General features: G+C 51.5%; 2 protein-coding genes across 2 annotated transcripts in view; one reads left to right on the top strand and one right to left on the bottom strand.

Moving 5' to 3' along the window:
- Positions 1 to 905: 905 nt before the first annotated feature.
- Positions 906 to 19,549, top strand: part of LOC134957107 (coiled-coil domain-containing protein 3-like) — a 119,098-nt gene continuing 100,454 nt past the window's right edge. The window contains exons 1-2 of the mRNA XM_063938843.1: positions 906 to 979; positions 10,757 to 11,567. Coding sequence (XP_063794913.1) covers positions 11,215 to 11,567 — 353 coding nt within the window. The 5' untranslated portion in view covers positions 906 to 979; positions 10,757 to 11,214. The remainder of the gene's footprint in view (positions 980 to 10,756; positions 11,568 to 19,549) is intronic.
- On the bottom strand, positions 4,433 to 5,365 carry LOC134958840 (integrase/recombinase xerD homolog). The gene has a single exon (XM_063941551.1). It carries the CDS (start codon positions 5,363 to 5,365, stop codon positions 4,433 to 4,435), a length of 933 nt encoding a protein of 310 aa, XP_063797621.1.

Genomic DNA, 19,549 nt, shown 5'->3' with positions numbered 1-19,549 from the left:
CCCCCCTTAAGGTAAACCTTTCTATCCTCAGCTCGCTCGTCGGTCAGCTCCGAGAGGGAATCGCCGTGTCCGGATCCGACTGAAGATTTCCAGGTCCGTTGAAGGTTCCGGCACCTGAAGGTGAGAGAGAGCGGCGCCTGGTGAGTACCGAGTCTACACCTGCACGGCAGCAGGCACCACCACACAGCAGCCGCACCCTCTCACACGAAGAATTCTGCATCTCTGCCATACTAGATTGCACCAGTAGTAATAGATAGATGTGTCTGAGAGTCACAGTGCTTCATTAGTCAGTATCTCTATAACCTACGTCAGTGTTTCCCAACCTCGGTCCTCAAGGCACACTAACAGTCCTGGTTTTAGGCTTGAATACAGGTGACTTAATTAGTACCTTGGTTATTTTGATTTAACCATCTGTGCTGCAGCCTGGATATCACTAAAACCTGCACTGTTGGTGTGCCTTGAGGACCGCGGTTGGGAATGCCTGACCTATGTCTTTTGCTTACACAGTTGGACTTATGTACATAAAGTGCCTTCAGATATTATCATACCTCCCAACATGACCCTCTCCAGGAGGGACACAATGCTCTGCTTCATTTATGATTGCCATCACCTGTGCTGAAACACCTTTCTTATCCATTAACCCAGGCATTCCCAACCGCGGTCCTCAAGGCACACCAACAGTGCAGGTTTTAGTGATATCCAGGCTGCAGCACAGATGGTTAAATCAAAATAACTGAGGTACTAATTAAGTCACCTGTATTCAAGCCTGGATATCACTAAAACCAGGACTGTTAGTGTGCCTTGAGGATCATGGTTGGGAAACACTGCATTACCCTGTTCAAAACAGGTGAGGGCAATCACAAATTAAGAGAAAAGTCCAGAAGCAGAGCATTGTGTCCCTCCTGGAGAGGGTCATGTTGAGAGGTATGCATTATGGAAGTTATTGATGTGCAGCAATCTCTCTGGGTGGTGATGGGAGGTGAGTAGTGACTCATTCTGCTTACAGGTGACAGAAGCCATATGTGCAAGGGCTCTATACTCACGGTGTATACTATATTTAAGTTGGCTGTCTAGGGAGTAATTCTAATAATGAGGCATGTGACTCAGGAATGTCTGTGTGTACCTTGGTCTCTATAGAGAAGTTGTTTGTTTTTATTTTAAATCATGTGCCAGAAATGACAGTAAAAATCCATTTGCCTATGGCAACACACTGAAGGTATACACTGATGTGTATTCAATGTTCAAAATACAGGTTACATACCTTATTCAGGTTTGTTAGCAAACCAAAATAGCACACTAATGGGCAAAACCATGCTGCACTGCAGGTGGGGTAGATGTAACATGTGCAGAGAGATTTAGATTTGGGTGAGTGTTATTGTTTCTGTGCAGGGTAAATACTGGCAGCTTAATTTCTACGCTGCAATTTAGATTTCAGTTTGAACACACTGCAGCAAATTTGTTAGCAGTTGGGCAAAACCATGTGCACTGCAGGTGGGGGAGATATAACATTTGCAGAGAGAGAGTTAGATTTGGGTGGGTTCTTCTGTTTCTGTGCAGGGTAAATACTGTCTGCTTTATTTTTACACTGCAATTTAGATTTCAGTTTGAACACACCCCATCCAAATCTAACTCTCTCTGCACATGTTATATCTGCCCCCCCCCCCCCCCCTGCAGTGCACATGGTTTTGCCACTCTGCTAACAAATTTGCTGCTGCGATCAACTCTGATTTAGGCCCACAATCTAAATCTCTCTGCACATTTTACATCTGCCCCACCTGCAGTGCACATGGTTTTGCCCAATTGCTTACTGTTTTGGTTTGCTAACAAACCTGAATAAGGCCCATTGTTTTCCCCTTGACATACATTTGCTCTATAAATAGGATGACCTATCGTTAAAGAATTTTAGTTTATTGGTTGTACCCAGTGGTGGGATTCAGCCAGTTCGCACCGGTTCCACAGAACCAATACCAAATGTTAGGTATGGTTCTGCGAACCGTTTGCTCATGAGCGCTGTCAGGGCTATATTTGCGCCAAAACGCCGTTCCAAACAGCGTTCCGGAACCAGTGGCGGAGCCCTCTATCATAGCCTGAGTTGCCGCCTGCACACCCGCCCACCAGTACAGATCGGTGACCGCAACAGGGCTGAGCATCTCTGTGTACGACTGCAGAGTTCCTCCGCGCCCGGCCCTGGCCTGCTGACTCCTCCTCTCCCTAGTGTCCTGAGTCCTGATATGCGCAGTAAGCATGTCAAGACGCTGAGAGAGGGTGGGCCGGGGCGCAGAGGAACTCTGCAGTGCTACACAGCCCTGTTGCGGTCTGTGCTGGCGGGCGGGTGTGCGGGCACAGCTCAGGCTAAGTAGGGGTGACAGGAAGAGGTGTAGCGTGTAGCCACGGCGCCCGGATCACATCAGTGCTGTGCCCCCCCCCCCCCAAGTGTACATGTGGGGTTAAACTAAAGGAGTGTCTTTCCATGGCTGCCACCTCCTCCTGTATCTCCCCAAAGCTGCCTCCCCACTGTGTCTTTCCGTAGCTGCCTCTCCCCCTGTGTGTCTTCATGGTTTCCCCCCCTCTGTGTGTCCCCATGGCTGCTGCCCCCCCCTGTGTCTTGTCTCCGTATGTATGGCTGCTTGCACCCCCTCCCCGTGTCTCCCCATGGCTTCCTCCCCCCGTGTCTCTCCAGCAAATACACTTACTTCTCCTGCCCTCGTCCAGAGCTCCTCGTGCTGCGGCGGTGGGCAGCTCCTCCTGTTCTTCAGTCACAGCGCACGAACGTCATAACGTCATGCGCTGTGCCGAAAAGAAAAAAAAACAACTTTATTGTGCTGAAGGCGGCGGGCCCGGGGAGAGCTGAGAGCATCCGTCCCTCCTCCTCCCGCAGTGCAGCGACAGAACACTGATGCCGCTGGCAGCGCAGTGTTAGCTGCTGGCGGGACTGCAGTGCCCTTGCTAGAGGCTGGCGCCTGGAGAATGAGCTCCACTGGCACCGCCTTTGCTACACCTCTGGTGACAGGGGGCTCCGCCACTGCTTCCAGAACGCCTGTTCCTATCAGGCGCATTTTCGGTAGCGGAGGCAGTCACTCACCCACTAGCATCCACCACCAGCGTGCAGCTGCATCGAGGAGTCAAGTGCAGGCCCTTACCTGGGGCAGGCTGACTGGCTGTGGGTATGTATATAGTCCCTCTGTTTATCTAGTTTTGTGTACCTCTTTTATTGTTCTTATTTGAGTATTAAATGCATGAATTATTACACTACCTTTCGGTATATCTTTTGGTATACTTAAAATGGTCATTAGGACATAAGGATGGAGAGGGTGACCTTCTGGTGCCCCGCCGGCTTGCTCTAATCAAATAACTGGAGACGAGACTTGTAATTTTGTGCAAAGAATAAATGGTCACAGCTTTATTTCCACCTAATACCAAAAACACACCATTGCAGGGTAAAAAGGAGAGGAAGCGGTGCACGGCTCTCCCGCTGTTTAGAGAAACGCCTGGGGCGTGCCTTACGCCGCCTTACCGGCAACGGCCACGCCCCCTCCCCGCCTGAGGCGTACCCGGCCCGCCCTTGCGGGCCGACGGACCACGCCCCCTGCGCTGGGGGACCAGCTACCATGCGCATAACACCCTACCACGGCGCGCAACCCGTATGGCCCCTGCCGCATTTAGCTGGAACCAGGCGTACGGCCTACTAATTGGTGACTTATGCGAGGCATTCTGACAATCCCCCCTTACCATGCCTTGTGCACCGCTCCTTCCCCGCCACACGAGGTCCCAGTGACCTGCGGACCGAAGCCCCACCCTGCGCTACCACCGCAAACCCTCCAACGCATCCTGCAACGCATTGTTGAAGATATCAAGGCCTATGTCCGACAGGTGCACCCCATCGTGCCTGTAAAAACCCTCACATCTCCCTGCAAGGTCATTGTGGTGTATAACGCTTCCCCCGTTGGCTGTGACCACTTTACCGATGGCCGCATTGACTTTCTTCCTAGCTCTGTCTATTCCGTGCCCTGACCTAGCCCCCCTCCAGGCTAGTCGCGGGATAATTTTTGACCAGACTATGCGCACGTTGCTCCACCGCCCTTTTATCCAGGCAATGTCCTCCCTGGCCTGCCTGATCAGGTCTAGCGACTTTGTTTTCCCGATATCGTTTCCTCCAAGGTGCAACACCAACACGTCGGGCTTTCCCAATGCCAGCTCGGCTTTGAGCCAGGCCTCCCTGGCCTGCTCCTATACCATGCCCCTGTTGCCCAGCCAAAAAACTGCTGCCTCTTCTCGCCTCATCCCCAGCTGGCGCCCGTATGGTCTTTTTGCGGCCCGTGCCGCTGCCCAGAATATGTATGAATGGCCGAAGATCCAACACCGCTTCCCGGTGATCACTGCGAAGATTAGAGGAAGCGGGGGGGGGGGGTGTTAGGACAGTTGTCAATTCCTTCTATTGCGGCGGCGCCCTGGCCACCGGCCTGACGTAAGATTTGTAACTGTTTGACTTCCACCCCCCTTTCCCCTTTATCTCTTCGGCTGAGCATCCCTGGCTTGCGGCGGATGTTGCGGCGCCGATCCTAAATGAGTGGGTTCCGAACTTCCTCGGGTTCCAGCCTAACTCCTTGATGCATTTTTTAAATATGGCTGTGAACTGGAACCTGGTAAGTGCCGCCTGATCCACATGAATAAGGAAATTCTCGCCCCCTTTTGGCCTGACCTCCAAAAAATTTTGTACCGCCTCGATTGGACAGACTGTTGTGTCCGGGTGCCTGCCCAACTGGACCCATCTTCCCTTCCCTATCTGGTCCGTTTTTGACTTGTGAATTTTGCACAAGACCGCGCCCTGCGAGGCCGCTACGTTTTTTACCAACAGGCCTGTTCCGGTGGCCGTTTTTGACTGCGCTACCAGCTCCCCGACCCTAAATGCTCCGCTAAACGCCATGATAAACGCTGCTTTAAACAGTGTTTCCTCGTACTCTCCGCTACATACTTTCGCCACTATGTGAATAATGCTCTTAAGCCTCTCTATGGTTACTGGCTCCTGGGAGTCCGGTCTCCGTATCTCCGCTCTGGCCCATCCCTTCATCACTGTGCGCACTACGAATGCCTTAGTTAGGTCCTCTTTCCCTAGCAACTTTGAAAAGAAAGATACCCCTGCCAGCCTGGTGTTTGCCACTGCCCTTGATGCTCCCTCCTCCTTACTCTTGCCTAAGAATTCCAACAATTGCTGCAGGGGCGCCTGGCCCTCTGAGCTTACATTCCCCTGGAACTGCTGCCATTTCTCCCATGCTGCCACGTACGCTTTCCAGGTCTTTGGCGCCAGGGACCTTTCCACCAGCTCGTTCAAACAGGCTCGGCTATCTGCCAAAGATGAGAAGGGCATGTTAAACCTTGGCCCCGCGCGAACGGCGCTGCCACCCTAAACACCTCCCATTTCTGACGTGACAGCGCGTCTGCGATAACGTTCTCGACTCCTGGCACATGCTTTGCCCTGAATGTGATGTTGTGCCTCAAGCATGCCGCTACCAACCACCTCAGCAACCTAATCACCGGTGCGTACGAGGCAGATTGGCTGTTTATGGCCTGTACCACACCCATATTGTCGCACCAAAACTGTATGAACTTATTCTTTAGCCTGCGGCCCCAAACCTCTACGGCTACCACTATAGGAAACAACTCCAAAGCTGCCAAGTTCTTAGTCAAACCGCTGTCCTTCCACCTTTGCGGCCATTCTTCTGCGCATCACTCTCCCTGCAAGTACGCTCCGAAGCCTATGGCTCCTGCTGCGTCTGTGAACAGCTGCAGTGCATGGTTTGGCGATATCTTGCTCGGCCACATGCGTACCCCGATAAACTGTTTCAAGAAATCAAAATGCCATACTAACAAATCTTCCTTCAATTCCCCGCTGATGCGGATGAAGTGATGTTTCTTCCTCACTCCCGCTGTTGCCCTTTCCATACGTCGCTTGAAAATCCGCCCCATAGGGATTACGCGACAAGCAAAATTCAGCGACCCTAGCAATGACTGCAACTGGCCCAAGGTAACTGACTTCGCTTGGGCGCATGCACTGATTTCTCGCTCCAACTTTTCGATTTTTTCTGTTGGCAACCGGCACTCCATCTTCTCTGTGTCGATCTCTATACCTAGGTAAGAGATAACCTGTTTTGGGCCCTCAGTTTTCTCCCCCGCAATGGGGACTCCGAACTCGTTCAGCATCTTTGTGAGCTCTTGCAGCAACTGCGCGCACTGTCCAGACTCAGCTGGGCCTGCCAGCAAGAAATCGTCCAGGTAGTGCGCTACTGCCCTACAGCCTGTCCGTGCTTCCAAGCACCAGTGCAAGAAGGAGCTGAAAATTTCGAATAACGCGCAAGATATTGCGCATCCCATAGGCAAACATTTGTCCACGAAATATTGGCCCTCAAACTGGAAACCCATAAGGTAAAAACTGTCCGGATGCAGGGGGAGTAGCCTGAACGCTGACTCGATGTCCAGCTTCGCCAACAAGGCCCCTTTTCCTTGCCTCCTAACCATTTTTATCGCATGGTCAAACGACTGATATTGCACCGAGCACTGTTCCACGTCCAGGGCATCATTAACCGATGCCCCCTCCGGGAAAGATAGGTGTTGAATAAGTCTGAACTTTCCCGGTGCTTTCTTGGGAACTAACCCCAGCGGTGACACTACCAAATTTTCAATTGGGGGGGCCGCGAATGGCCCGGCCATCCTGCCCATCTCCAATTCTTTTCCAATTTCCTGTCGCGCCACCTGCGGCTGCTCCCTGATGGAATGAAGGTTCCTATTGCGGTCGCCCGGAAGGACGTCCCGTCTTACTGGGATCTTGAACCCTACTCTAAAACCCTCCTGCAACCGCTGGACTTCTAAACGCTTGGGGTACCTGGCTAGCCATGCCTGCATACCCTCCAGCCTCACTGGGCTACTTGCCTTTGACAGGCACAAGCGCTCCGGATACCTTTTCCCCTCTCTCTCCCTGTCGGCCTTTTTTTCTAAAGCAATCTTTTGCCGGGTGACTTCCGCTGCAGTGCGTGCATGCATGCTTGAATTTGCAGAACGCCCGTGTGCACCGGGTGTCATTGAAGGCGTAGCATTTGAGCATATCTTGTCTATGCGTGCCAGGCCTCCCTGCCCCCTGCCTTTGCGCTGTCGCTTCTTTATCGCTAGCCCCTCTTGCCTGCGCCTTGAGCCACAGCTCGATATCCTTTGTCCCAAACTTGATGGGTTGCTGCCCTTGCGCTCTTAACCTAAAGGACTCGTCGTATCTGCGCCACGCAGTTCCCCCATAATCCTTGTACACTGAATAAACAAGATTGATGTATTTCATCATGTTCATTGCCATATTTGGGTAAGCTTCTATGTAGCAACCAGAGTATGCGAACATCCCGGTCATCCAATTGTCTTGTAGGATTCCCCGCGCCCTACTCCCTTCTCGCTGCCCCTCTCCTTGTCCCTGAGACCCTCCTCTGTAAGGGAGCATATGTCGATGAAATCCCCCTTCACAATTTCCTTCCTAATTTCTTTAGGCAAATGCCCTGCCAATGCGCCTAGCTCGTGATCCAATGCGCCTCCCTGCTGTAAGAAAACTGGCTTAGCTGCTCCGGTCTGACCTAGCTTACTCCACGCTGTATCTGCCCCTGGGGCTGACAACTTCTTCTTCTTGTGATTGGCCCTGGCCAACCGCAGTTGCTCTTTCAATACCTTGCATGCCTCGTCGTCGTCTGCCTCGGATGCGCTGCTATTGCCCCGATTGCCTGATTATCTGCGGCGCTGTTACCCTCCCATTGTGTGTTCGCTACCTCGTTTAAGGTGGCCCCCCTGCCATTTGCGCTGTTTTGGTGCAACCCCTGCCTCTGCCCCTTTTCAGTACCACCCCTCACACTTTGTGTATTGCTATTATACATAACATAACATTCACATTCTGCATATTAAACACATGGTTCATCTCACCGTTCCTGAGTGATGCTGTGGAGACGTCTTCTCTGGCCGGGCTGGTCACGGCACCGGCCTCCGCTGTATTCTTCTCCGCCGCTCTTGCAGCGGCAAGATGCTGCCCTGACGGGCCGCTGGGCATGGCGAGGACCGCACTGTCTCTGTAACTGCTGTAATTGTCTTGGATTCTCGCTTGTGGTTGTGATGTGAAATCTTGCGATTGTGATGTGAAATTTTGCGCTTGTGATGTGAAATTTTGCGCTTGTGATGTGAAATTTTGCGATTGTGATGTGAAATCTTGCGATGTGGCTCCTTGCTCCCGATTGCTTGCTTGCGGCGTTTCGTGGCCCCTGCTCTGTCCTGTGACTGGCGTTGGTGTCTGCTGGTACATTCTCCTGGGCGGGGATATAAACGCAGGGGAGCGGGCAAGCTGGTTTCGCAACCCTAGTGTAATGTCCCTGTCCTGTGCGCTCCCTGCGCCCTGTCCCCAGTTACCCCCTTGCCTAGGAGTGCCCTCTGGCTGCCTAGCCGGGCTATTATATTGCTGTGTCTCTGCCAGGAATACCCATCTCCCCCTCACTTCGGGTGACCCTGCCCCGCTAGCTGTGTCGGTGAGAATAACTCCCCCTTCCTGGCATGCTGCTCCTACGTTCCTAGCCTGTGTTGGGGTATTCTGCAACCGTTGTGCTGCAACGTTAATAGGGGTTCCCTTGGACTGTAGTGGGCCATAGCCGCTCTGCCCCTCCCCCCTTGGGCCTAAAATGGCTGCCCCATTCCCCCTTTCTCCTATGGTTGGTTCTATATCGGAGGGGCTGAAGGGACCTTGTGACGTATTGAGGGGAGGAGCTACGTCACCAGGGGGAGGAGCTACGGGCGAACAGGGTACCCGAAAAGTACCCTCGCGGGCTCGCTTCGCTCGCCACGCTTCGGGCACGGTGGCTCGCTCCGCTCCGCTTCGCTCACCACCTAATTACTAAAGGTAATAGTTGGTGGCGTGGATAGTAGAGGAACTATCCCGCTGGCCTAGCTCCTCCCCCTTGCATTGTAACTCCTCCCCCTTACGGAAAAGGTCCCTTAGCCCACTTGATTCTAGCATCTACCTTTCTCCTATGCCTCTGGGCCGCACCTTTTACTGGCCCAGGGCTCCCTGCAGGTGATGCAAAGGGGAGGGGGTCCCGCCTCCCTGCAGCCAACCCCCCCCTCCCCCGGCGTTCGCGCCTTCGGGCCGCCCGGCACCCCTCCTCCTTATCCTGCTGCGGCGCCATTGCTGCCCCCTTCGCCCCTGTAAAACCTGTTGTTAATGTATTTGACTCCCACCACTGGTTGCATACCTCCCAACATTGGCTTCGTGGGAAGAGGGACATCCGCACGGCAAAGCTGCGCCCGATTTCAAAAAGGGGCGTGGCTTACCGGAAAGTGGGTGTGGCTTTGCGGGAGTGCCGCGATCGCGCGCCACGCCCCTCGTTTTCATCACTGAGGGGGCATGCCCAGCGCTCTGTGAACTGCTGGCACGCTCCCTCTCCCTCTGTTATCTGTGAATAGACGCTGTGCGCATGCACACAGTGTCTAATCACTGCTGCTCTGCTAAGCAGGGCAGCGGGAGACAGAGCCTCCCTACTGCCCCCCCAACCACGGGACACTGTGGCCCGTTGGTGGGACAGTCTCCAAAAAACTGAACTGTCCCGCGAAAATCGGGACAGTTGGGAGGTATGTGGTTGTGCCCCTCACCTGGTTACCAAATACACTGTGCCTTATCTTCCCACTTGCTTCAGGGTTTCTCACCAATGTTGTTGTATCACGTCAGCTGACTTGTTTATTGTTTGTAGCCCTTGAATATGACATGTAACTGCTGCTGGGCTGCATAAAACAAAAACACACTGAACGTAAGGTTGCCAAAAGCCAACACAACATTCCAGGAATAAAACAATGTAAAGTATAGGACTCTATGTAATAAATACCTAAATGAAAGAAAGGATTGCCCTATGCTGCCTGAGGCTATTGAAACATAAATTAGATTATGACGGTATATTGCCTTTCTGAACCATCTGCTGCAGGAAGGGAATTTAAGCTTTACTTGCAATAAAAGAGCTTGAAAGCAATGAAAACAAGCTGTTCTGTAATGCCCATATTCCTACCTTTTGCCGTGCCAAGGAAACAAAGATTTCCTATTGCTTCCCCCCCCTTGCAGAGTTATGGCTTATTATTGAGACGTTCCATGTACATTTGCTTCTCACATTGTAAAACTGCTTAGTCTAAAGTCCTGAGGCAGCTTCTCAAGGCCTGTACAAAAGTATTTTTTTTAACCTTTTAATCAGAAAAATATGCATGTATAATAGACAAAAGGGGGTGGGCTGATCCCGGGCTCCGATTTCACTTAGATCCTAAATAGATTTGTAGCATGTCAAGTAAACTTTTTAAGCAATCACTGGTCGCAGATGAGTTTGGGTTTCATATTTTTAATGAAGTTTTGTTGTTGTTTTTTTCTGGAGGTATTTTCAACAGAATCTTGGAACAAAGCGTTGACAAGGACGAACGTTGATAAATGCTCGAGTATTTTATTTTTTGTTTTTATTAAATCCTAATTGTCGTTTAGTTAACAAAGGGGGTGGGGAGTTGGAATTTTTTTTTTATTTTTTTTTGCAAACCTACTCTCTGGGGCTGCAAGACACACAGACAGATGCTGAAAACTGATCTGTACTGTTTGGTCAGGAATTTGCAGTTGATTGAATGGGCTCTAATGAGCCACAGCCTTTGCCCATAGAGTCTCAACACCGCACAGAGCACATACAGCGTGTTCCAGAGCTAACCACAAGTATCTCATCTCATGCAGCCTGAGTTCTCCCCAGTCCTTGTGTTCAGAAGGATGGAGAAGAAAGCCAGGACGGGAAACCAGAGTGAATGACCTAGAGCTCATACGCAGGTCTTGGCACATTTTTTTTTTTATGAGGGTTAGCCCATTAATAATAAATAATTGAGCTTCTCCTGGATGTTGTTTGTTTGGAAGTCTAACAGAACCGAAGAGGATCTTCCCTTATCTCCGCACCGTCCATCAGTGGAAGACATTGACCGATCCCAGGAGTTCCTCTTGTGTTTTATATTCTTTGGCAATTCTCTTGACATCTGGAGTCGTTCTTTAAAACTCTGGAGCTTGGCGAGTCCCTGGCTTCTTTCGGTCGTCCTTGGATGTGTTAGCGAAGGAGAGTCAAGGGTTCGCCAGCACTTAATCCAGAAGGGATCCAACAAGGAACACGCCGGTCCATTTTGGCATTGGTCGGTAGACCTGATACAATGCTGGTCTTCGGTCTTGTCTTGCTGTCTGTGGTGGGAGTGCTTAGGGGGTGCCAAATGCCAAATGATTGGAGACCGCAGACTGAAGCCTGCCGAGCTGAACTGGTGGAGACTGTGGTCTTTGCCAAGGTGCTGGCCCTCCATAAGGATAGCTACAGTGTCTACAACTACCTGCCTTGGCAGTACAACTCGGACCTGTTTTACTCTGCGGAGATTGAGCTGCTGTGTGACCAGGGCTGGGGCAGCATGTTGGAGGTACCAGCAGGTTCCCGGCTTAATGTCACCGGACTGGGCTACTTCAACTGTCACTCCTACACCGTGATGGAGAACAATTCCTATTATTTCTTCCTAAGGTAATTATCGTTTGCTAAATGGTATAATTATTTGTGTCTTGGCCTAGTAAGGGCAGGACATGGGTAAAAACAATTCAAATAAGTTAAGTGATCTTAACGTTTGTTGTACTTCCAGCAATCTGTGATGTTCTAATAGACATTCGGTGCTTAGAGGTGATGATACGACAATTCCATGTAATGATATATTGGCAATTGACAGCGAGCGTGCAGTGCCGGGGGAGGCGCAGCGCCTGTGACTGGGGCAAGCTTTCTATGGTCATTGTTTTCTAAGGTTGATAAGAATGTGAAGTATTAAAACATGAAAATAAAATGATCAGTCACTTTGACAGCTGTGTTCTGAGAACTGTTATGCATTGTCATCCGATATCCTTCCAATGTGCCTTTGATTCTCTGTCCTCTGTTATGTTACTTACTGTACCTCTGCTGCCAGGACACTCATAGGAGGGGGGGGGGGGCTACAGTGAGACAACCTGGAGCAGCCGTCTCAGTCAGCAAATTTTGAGGGGGCAGCAATATGACTGGGGAGGCAATCAGGAGATCGTCTGTCGGGATCCCGGCGGTCATAATGCCGAAGCCAGAATCCCGCCAGGCGATGAAATGCCGCAGCCGGAATACCAGCGAGCCAGGCTATTCTCCTTCTGTAGGTGTCCATGATACCCATAAAGGGAGAATAAACCCTGTAGCGAGCGCAGTGAGCAACTGTGCCTGCAAAGGGCTTTCTAACGCTCGTCCGGTGCCGGCATACCGGTGGCCGGGATGCCGCTGTCGGTATCTTGACAGCCGGCATCCCGGCCGCCGGTAATTAGTTTGTATTCCATATGAATGGTATTAACTAGAAAGATAAAAAAAATGTAATGCAGATGTTGCATTATGGGTTTATTTATTATTAAATAGCTGCAGGATGCTCCCTGGATACAGCCGCTTTCAGGGGGTACATGCACATAATTATTATCTCCCACATGTACTATGGAAGGATCGCAGCAGATATCTCTGATGCCTTAATTTCCGACAACAGCCGCATCTCCCATAGGGTTTCAAGTAATCCGGGGGCCCCTCAGTACCCTTTGGGCCCTAGTCAGGAGCCTAGGTTGCTTAGTGGATAATACGGCTGTGACAGCAGTGTGTGCGGCAAGCTTAAAGATGCTCTACCTAAGTTCACAACCCTCTCTTTTAATTCTACCAGACCCCTATATAGCAAATAGTGGAACGCAGGGAGACTCAGACAGTCATGTCCTGTGAGTGCAGCCAGACAGACACGTTCCATTCTGCATTGTGTAATATTGTGCTGCACTGACTGTTCTCTCTAACACAGCGTGATCAGGCTCCTGGCAGCAGATAACAGCAGGAGTTCCTGGGGATGTAGCTCTCCAATTATCACATGAAAGAGGTGGCAGGACATATAGGGGCTTATAAACCTTTTCCACCACTAAGCAGTGAGCACGGGTCGCAGCCGGGAGCCTGACACGGGTGCTACCCGACTGCAGCCCGTGCTCACCCCCCTTTCCCACTGTGCACACCAACCCGGCATATTGCCGGGTTGGTGACGCTGCTAGCGACGCGGCAGGGGCGACGCTGGGAGATCGTATGATCTCCCAGCGCCGCCCTTCCATCGACACGGCTTCCGTTTACACTACACAGCTTACCGGGTTGAACTCGTGTTCAACCCGGTAAGCTACCCGGGTAGGATAGGATTCCCGGATCACTTGATCTGGGTTGACCCTTTTCCACTAGCAAAAAACACAGGTAAATGCGCGCCCCCGTGCATTCTGTGAGAGCAGGCAAGTATGGGTAAGCAATGCACACCTATAGTAAAGAAACCCAATAGAGGCTCAGATGGTAGTATAACTTACACCCAACATTATGGGAGTGTATACTATATACACACTGTGCTGTGCACTGAATTGTCCAGGCACATTTGGGCAAAGGGTCTGATTTTAAGTTAGGAGTGCTGGAGAGGAGCACCCTGCACTAGGACCCGCCCGGCTCTCTCCAGAGGTCTGACCTCTGACATGTGCTACCACCCATGCGCAGCTCTGCAGCGAGTCTTTCTCCTGTGGTGCACTACATGAATGGACGTACCCACTGCCACAAGATTCCCAAATCCACTATCTCACTGGAGAGGAGCACCCTGCACTAGGACCCACCCGGCTCTCTCCAGAGGTCTGACCTCTGACATGTGCTACCACCCATGCGCAGCTCTGCAGCGAGTCTTTCTCCTGTGGTGCACTACATGAATGGACGTACCCACTGCCACAAGATTCCCAAATCCACTATCTCACTACTGCTTAGTTCAGGGAGAACCCCGCAGTTACAGCAGTACCCGTTCAGCCCCTCGTACATACCGCATCTGGTGCACTACAGTGCCCAGCATACTCTGTGCAGTCCAGGCTGCAAATGGGTTATATTTACAACCTGTGTACATTCCATGAACCATGTGTTATTTTGCCTCCTGTATCTCTCTGGTTAATAAACCAACAACAACGTGGTGAAGCTGTCTGCTGTATGGACTGACCGCCATCCACACACTCGCTGGACATCCAGCCCTTCCGCATGTTTAACCAAACTCTGCTACTAGCTTGTGGGCTCAGGTCACTAGAGTACCTGCCACCATGTGTACCGCCTATGGGTGTGGACTGAAAGCCTGACAGTGTCTAGATAGACGGTCAATAGACCAACTCCAGATAGTTAACAGTCAGCAGGTCAAAAGGTCGACAGTTAAATTGTTTACATGAACTTTTATCGACATGGTCAAACTGTCGACATGCCAGTGGTCGCCACAGGAAAAAATCAACACTTTGGGGGGAATTCAAATGTTTGAAAAGTCGGTTGGGTGTCTGTTTTTCCCAGGTCTATTAGATAAGAAAAAACAGACTCCCAACTGACTTTTCAAACAATTGAATATCCCCCTTTTTTTTGGTTATTTTAAACCTAACCCTAACTCTTCTCCATGTGCCTAACTCTAACCATAACCCTGGCGCCTAACCCTATCCCTTCCTCTAGTGCCTAACCAAATCCCTACCCCTGGTGCCTAACACTAACCCTCCCTCTAGTGCAGGGGTGGGGAACCTTTTCTCTACCAAGGGCCATTTGGATATTTATAAAATCCTTTGGGGGCCATACAAAAATTATCAACTTAAAAATTAGCCTGCCTCCAGTCATTTGTTATGCCCCAGTAGATATACCCCAGTCACTTGTTATGCCTCATTAGATATGCCCCGTCCGTTGTTATGCCCCATTAGATATGCCCTCCTGTAGTTATGCCCCATTAGATATGCTCCCTAGTAGCGCAGTTTACGAACTATGGGAGCGCCGCACATGTACACTACCTGAGCCAGAAGCCGGTGCTCAGGAGTGAGATCCTGCCTCTGACTGCTGCTGAGGAGAAGGAGCCGGGCGCCCGCCGGTAACAAAATCTCAGCGGGCGTCCAATTTCTCTCTGGGTTAGGTGAACCTGGCCGGGCCGGATCAAGTGGCTTTGCGGGCCTTATACGGCCCGCGGGCCTGAGGTTCCCCACCCCTGCTCTAGTGCCTACCACTAACCGTACCCCTGGTGCCTTACACTAACCCTCCCTCTAGTGCCTACCCCTAACCGTCCTCTTCCACAGCATATCCTTAACCTTCCCCCAAGTCCCTAACCATAGCCCTAATTACCTTCTAACCTTGTCAACATAAATCCATATCAACCTTCTGACCTTGTCGACCATCTGGTGCTGACCTATTGACTATTTACTGTCGATCACCCATCCGAATACTGTTGCACTACATTTGGGTCAGACTTAAAATGGGCAAAGAGATTTAAAGTTGGTAAAATGGCAGTAAAGGACGTGTATTAAATGATTCCTAAATCTCAGTGTAAAAATAAAGCTGATCAGTTTTTGTACGCTACATGCAAAAGCCGCCAATATTTACCATGCATACAACAATATATTGCAGCACGGTTTGTTTCAGGAGCAAATTGTTAATTTTTAGATTTGCTCTTTATTCAGGTGCAAAGTAACCCGCATCATAAAATGCTAAACCAAACTCTTTTTGTTGTCATACCGTTGGTGCTCTTAACCATTGAGCCACTTCGTATCCAAAACTGCCTGGTCATATTGGAACAGTTAGAGTCTAACTGTTCCAATATGACCAGGCAGTTTTGGATACGAAGTGGCTCAATGGTTAAGAGTAGAGCAATGTTGTTTGTCTTTTATATTTGATGCAAGCTATTATTATTCTTTCTCCTGTGCTGAGCGCAGTGACAAAGGCTCTGGAGGTAATCGTCAGTAGAGTACTGAAATAGGATGCGCACTAAATAGAGTGCAGAGACCCTTTGCAAGCATACATCTGGTAGACCTCCGAGACCTTCACCCGCCAGCACACTTGGTTTCGAGACTGCAGACTGACGGGCTCTGACAGCTCAGCCTAGAACAGCACAACATTTAACCTGCTAGATGGTTATGATCTAATAAAGTCAGAATTTAATGAGGTGTGACTGAAGCTGCTGCTGAGAGACGTGGACTCATCAGAGCGCTGAGACTCGTTAATAAATCCTGGAATGTGATTTGTGGTTTCATGGGGATGTCTCATGGGGATGTAGTCAACATGTTGACAGTTATAATGCCGACAGTTAGGAAGTCGACATTGAACATGTTAGCATGTGTAGAATGTCAACATATTCATAGTGTTTCCAAGTGAAATGTAGATATTCTGCATGGACCGGCAGCAGAGGGTTAGGCTACGGGAGGGGAGGGTTAGACTACGGGTAAGGAGGGTTAGGCTACAGGAGGGGAGGGTTAGGCTATGGGAGGGGAGGGTTAGACTACGGGTAAGGAGGGTTAGGCTACAGGAGGGGAAAGGTAAGGCTATGGGAGGGGAGGGTTAGGCTATGGGAGGGGAGGGTTAGGCTACGGGAGGGGAGGGTTAGGCTACGGGTGAGTAGGGTTAGGCTACGGGAGGGGAGGGTTAGGCTACGGGAGGGGAGGTTTAGGCTACGGGTGAGGAGGGTTAGGCTACGGGTGAGGAGGGTTAGGCTACGGGTGAGAAGGGTTAGGCTGCAGGAGGGAAAGGTTAGGCTACGGGTGAGGAGGGCTAGGCTACAGGAGGGAAAGGTTAGGCTACGGGTGGGGAAGGTTAGGCTACGGGTGAGGAGGGTTAGGCTACGGGTGAGGAGGGTTAGGCTACGGGTGGGGAAGGTTAGGCTACGGGAGGGGAGGGTTAGGCTACGGGAGGGGAGGGTTAGGCTACGGGAGGGGAGGTTTAGGCTACGGGTGAGGAGGGTTAGGCTACGGGTGAGGAGGGTTAGGCTACAGGAGGGAAAGGTTAGGCTACGGGTGAGGAGGGTTAGGCTACGGGTGAGGAAGGTTAGGCTACGGGTGAGGAGGGTTAGGCTACAGGAGGGGAAGGTTAGGCTACGGGTGAGGAGGGTTAGGCTACAGGAGGGAAAGGTTAGGCTACGGGTGAGGAGGGCTAGTCTACAGGAAGGGAAGGTTAGGCTACGGGTGAGGAGGGTTAGGCTACAGGAGGGAAAGGTTAGGCTACGGGTGAGGAGGGTTAGGCTACAGGAGGGAAAGGTTAGGCTACGGGTGAAAAGGGCTAAGCTACAGGAGGGAAAGGTTAGGCTACGGGTGAGGAGGGCTAGGCTACAGGAGGGGAAGGTTAGGCTACGGGTGAGGAAGGTTAGGTAAACGCACCCACGAAAGAACTGCTGGATCCACCAGAAGTCCTCCTCAATTGGCTGCTGCACCCAGAGGATGTGGCTGGAGTCGCCGGATCAGTTGTACCAGGTAAGCTGCCACCAAAGACATTTTGTCGACATTCTAACCATGTTGACATTAATAAGTGTCGATATGAATGACGACATTGCAAGCATGTCGACATTATGACCAAGTTGACATTTTCATGTCAACATTACGGATGTGGAAAAAATATACCAAACCCTTTTTGATGTTCCTTGGTGAAATCGGTTTGCAGGGTGCATCCATTTTGCATAAAAATAGACTATGGGAGTAATTCATAGTTGATTGCCGCAGCAAATTTGTTAGCAGTTGGGCAAAACCATGGGGGTCATTCCGAGTTGTTCGCTCGCTAGCAGATTTTAGCAGCATTGCACACGCTAGGCCGCCGCCCTGTGGGAGTGTATCTTAGCTTAGCAGAATTGCGAACAAAAGATTAGCAGAATTGCGAATAGAAAATTCTTAGCAGTTTCTGAGTAGCTCGAGACTTACTTCTACACTGCGATCAGTTCAGTCAGTTTCGTTCCTGGTTTGACGTTTGACGTCACAAACACGCCCTGCGTTCGGCCAGCCACTCCCCCGTTTCTCCAGACACTCCCGTGTTTTATACTGGCACGCCTGCGTTTTTCCGCACACTCCCAGAAAACGGTCAGTTTCCACCCAGAAACACCCACTTCCTGTCAATCACACTCCGATTACTTCAACGATGGAAATTCTCCGGTCGGACGTGAGTAAATCTACTAAGTTTTGTGCTAAAATACTTAGCACATGCGAACTGCGTACCATGCGCATGTGCATTTTCGCTTTAATTCGCTCAGTTGCAAAAATCTGCAATGAGCGAACAACTCGGAATGACCCCCCCATGTGCACTGCAGTGGTGGCGGGTGGTTTTAGGTAGATATAACATTTGCAGAGAGAGTTAGATTTGGGTAGGTTATTTTGTTTCTGTGCAGGGTAAATACTGGCTGCTTTATTTTTACACTGCAATTTAGATTTCAGTTTGAACACACCCCACCCAAATCTAACTCTCTCTGCACATGTTATATCTGCCCCCCCCCCCCCTGCAGTGCACATGGTTTTGCCCATCTGCTAACAAATTTGCTGCTGCAATCAACTCTGAATTACCCCCTATAACCAGTACACAGTAGTCAGTTATTCGTAGTTTATCTGTTATTTTATATTGCATTATTGTTATTTGTGAACTGTTTTATTAACAGTGAATGTTTTGTGCATTCAGATAAGTTCTGCTGCTCAATTATCTCCTATATATTAGGCTACATCTGTGACTCTGTGCCTGGTCGTAACGCTGGGCGGAGTCACAGTGGTGGGCGGAGTTAGCAGCTCTTGCCCTGTCCCAGCACACTACTAGGAGAACGGAGCAGCAGCCACTGAATCCGGACACCATCCCCAGCCACCAGTGCATGGACGCCCCACAGTGCCAGGTAACCACGGACACCCAATGCCACCCGCACCACACACCTCCAAACCCCCCCTCCAGCAGCTCCCACATCCAGCCATGGACGACCCAGCCACCCCCCATCCCGACGCCTGCATAACTCACCACACTGCCAGCCTAACCCCACATCCAGTGGCAGGGACACGCACCATGGCCGCACCGCACACCGCCCCTCCCGCCAGCTGCACCACACACCGGCCCTCCCGCCAGCCGCACCGCACACCGGCCCTCCCGCCAGCCGCACCGCATACCACCCCGGCCGTTAGCGCACACACCTTCCCCGCCACGGCCGCAGCACACACCGCCGATAACACTCCCCCCCCGCCGCCGCACCATCTGTCATTTTGCAGGCGGCCCGCAGGCACACAGTCCCGCAGCACGCCGTCCACACCACGGGCACACAGGCCGCGCCCGCCCTCCCCACAACCCCAGCACAAACTGTCTCCCGACCGCGGACCTCATTGAACCGCCGGGACCCACTGCACTCGCACATCCCCGTCACCCGCACCTGTCTGTGTGCAGGCGACAGGACTCTCACCACTCCAGCCCCCACCTCCACATACACAGAGTCTCTCCCCCCCAGCACCATACACCCGGACCCAGCCATCCCGCCCCCCTATCAGCCATCAGCCCCCCTTTCAGCCAACACCCCATCACCCCCCCTGCCAGCCATCTCCCCTCCCCTGTCAGCCATCTCCCCCCCCTGTCAGCCATCACCCCCCGTCAGCCATCACCCCCCGTCAGCCATCACCCCTCCCGTCAGCCATCACCCCTCCCCTCAGCCATCACCCCCCCCCCCCCCGTCAGCCATC

This window comes from Pseudophryne corroboree, chromosome 9, assembly GCF_028390025.1.
Source record: "Pseudophryne corroboree isolate aPseCor3 chromosome 9, aPseCor3.hap2, whole genome shotgun sequence".
Taxonomy (NCBI): domain Eukaryota; kingdom Metazoa; phylum Chordata; class Amphibia; order Anura; family Myobatrachidae; genus Pseudophryne; species Pseudophryne corroboree.
The sequence above is the reverse complement of the archived record's forward strand: the minus strand, read 5'-3'. Positions and strand labels throughout refer to the sequence as shown.

What these genes read in the sequence shown, in the direction of transcription:
- LOC134958840 (XM_063941551.1), bottom strand. Translation starts at nt 5,365, where the DNA reads ATGCCCTTCTCATCTTTGGCAGATAGCCGAGCCTGTTTGAACGAGCTG.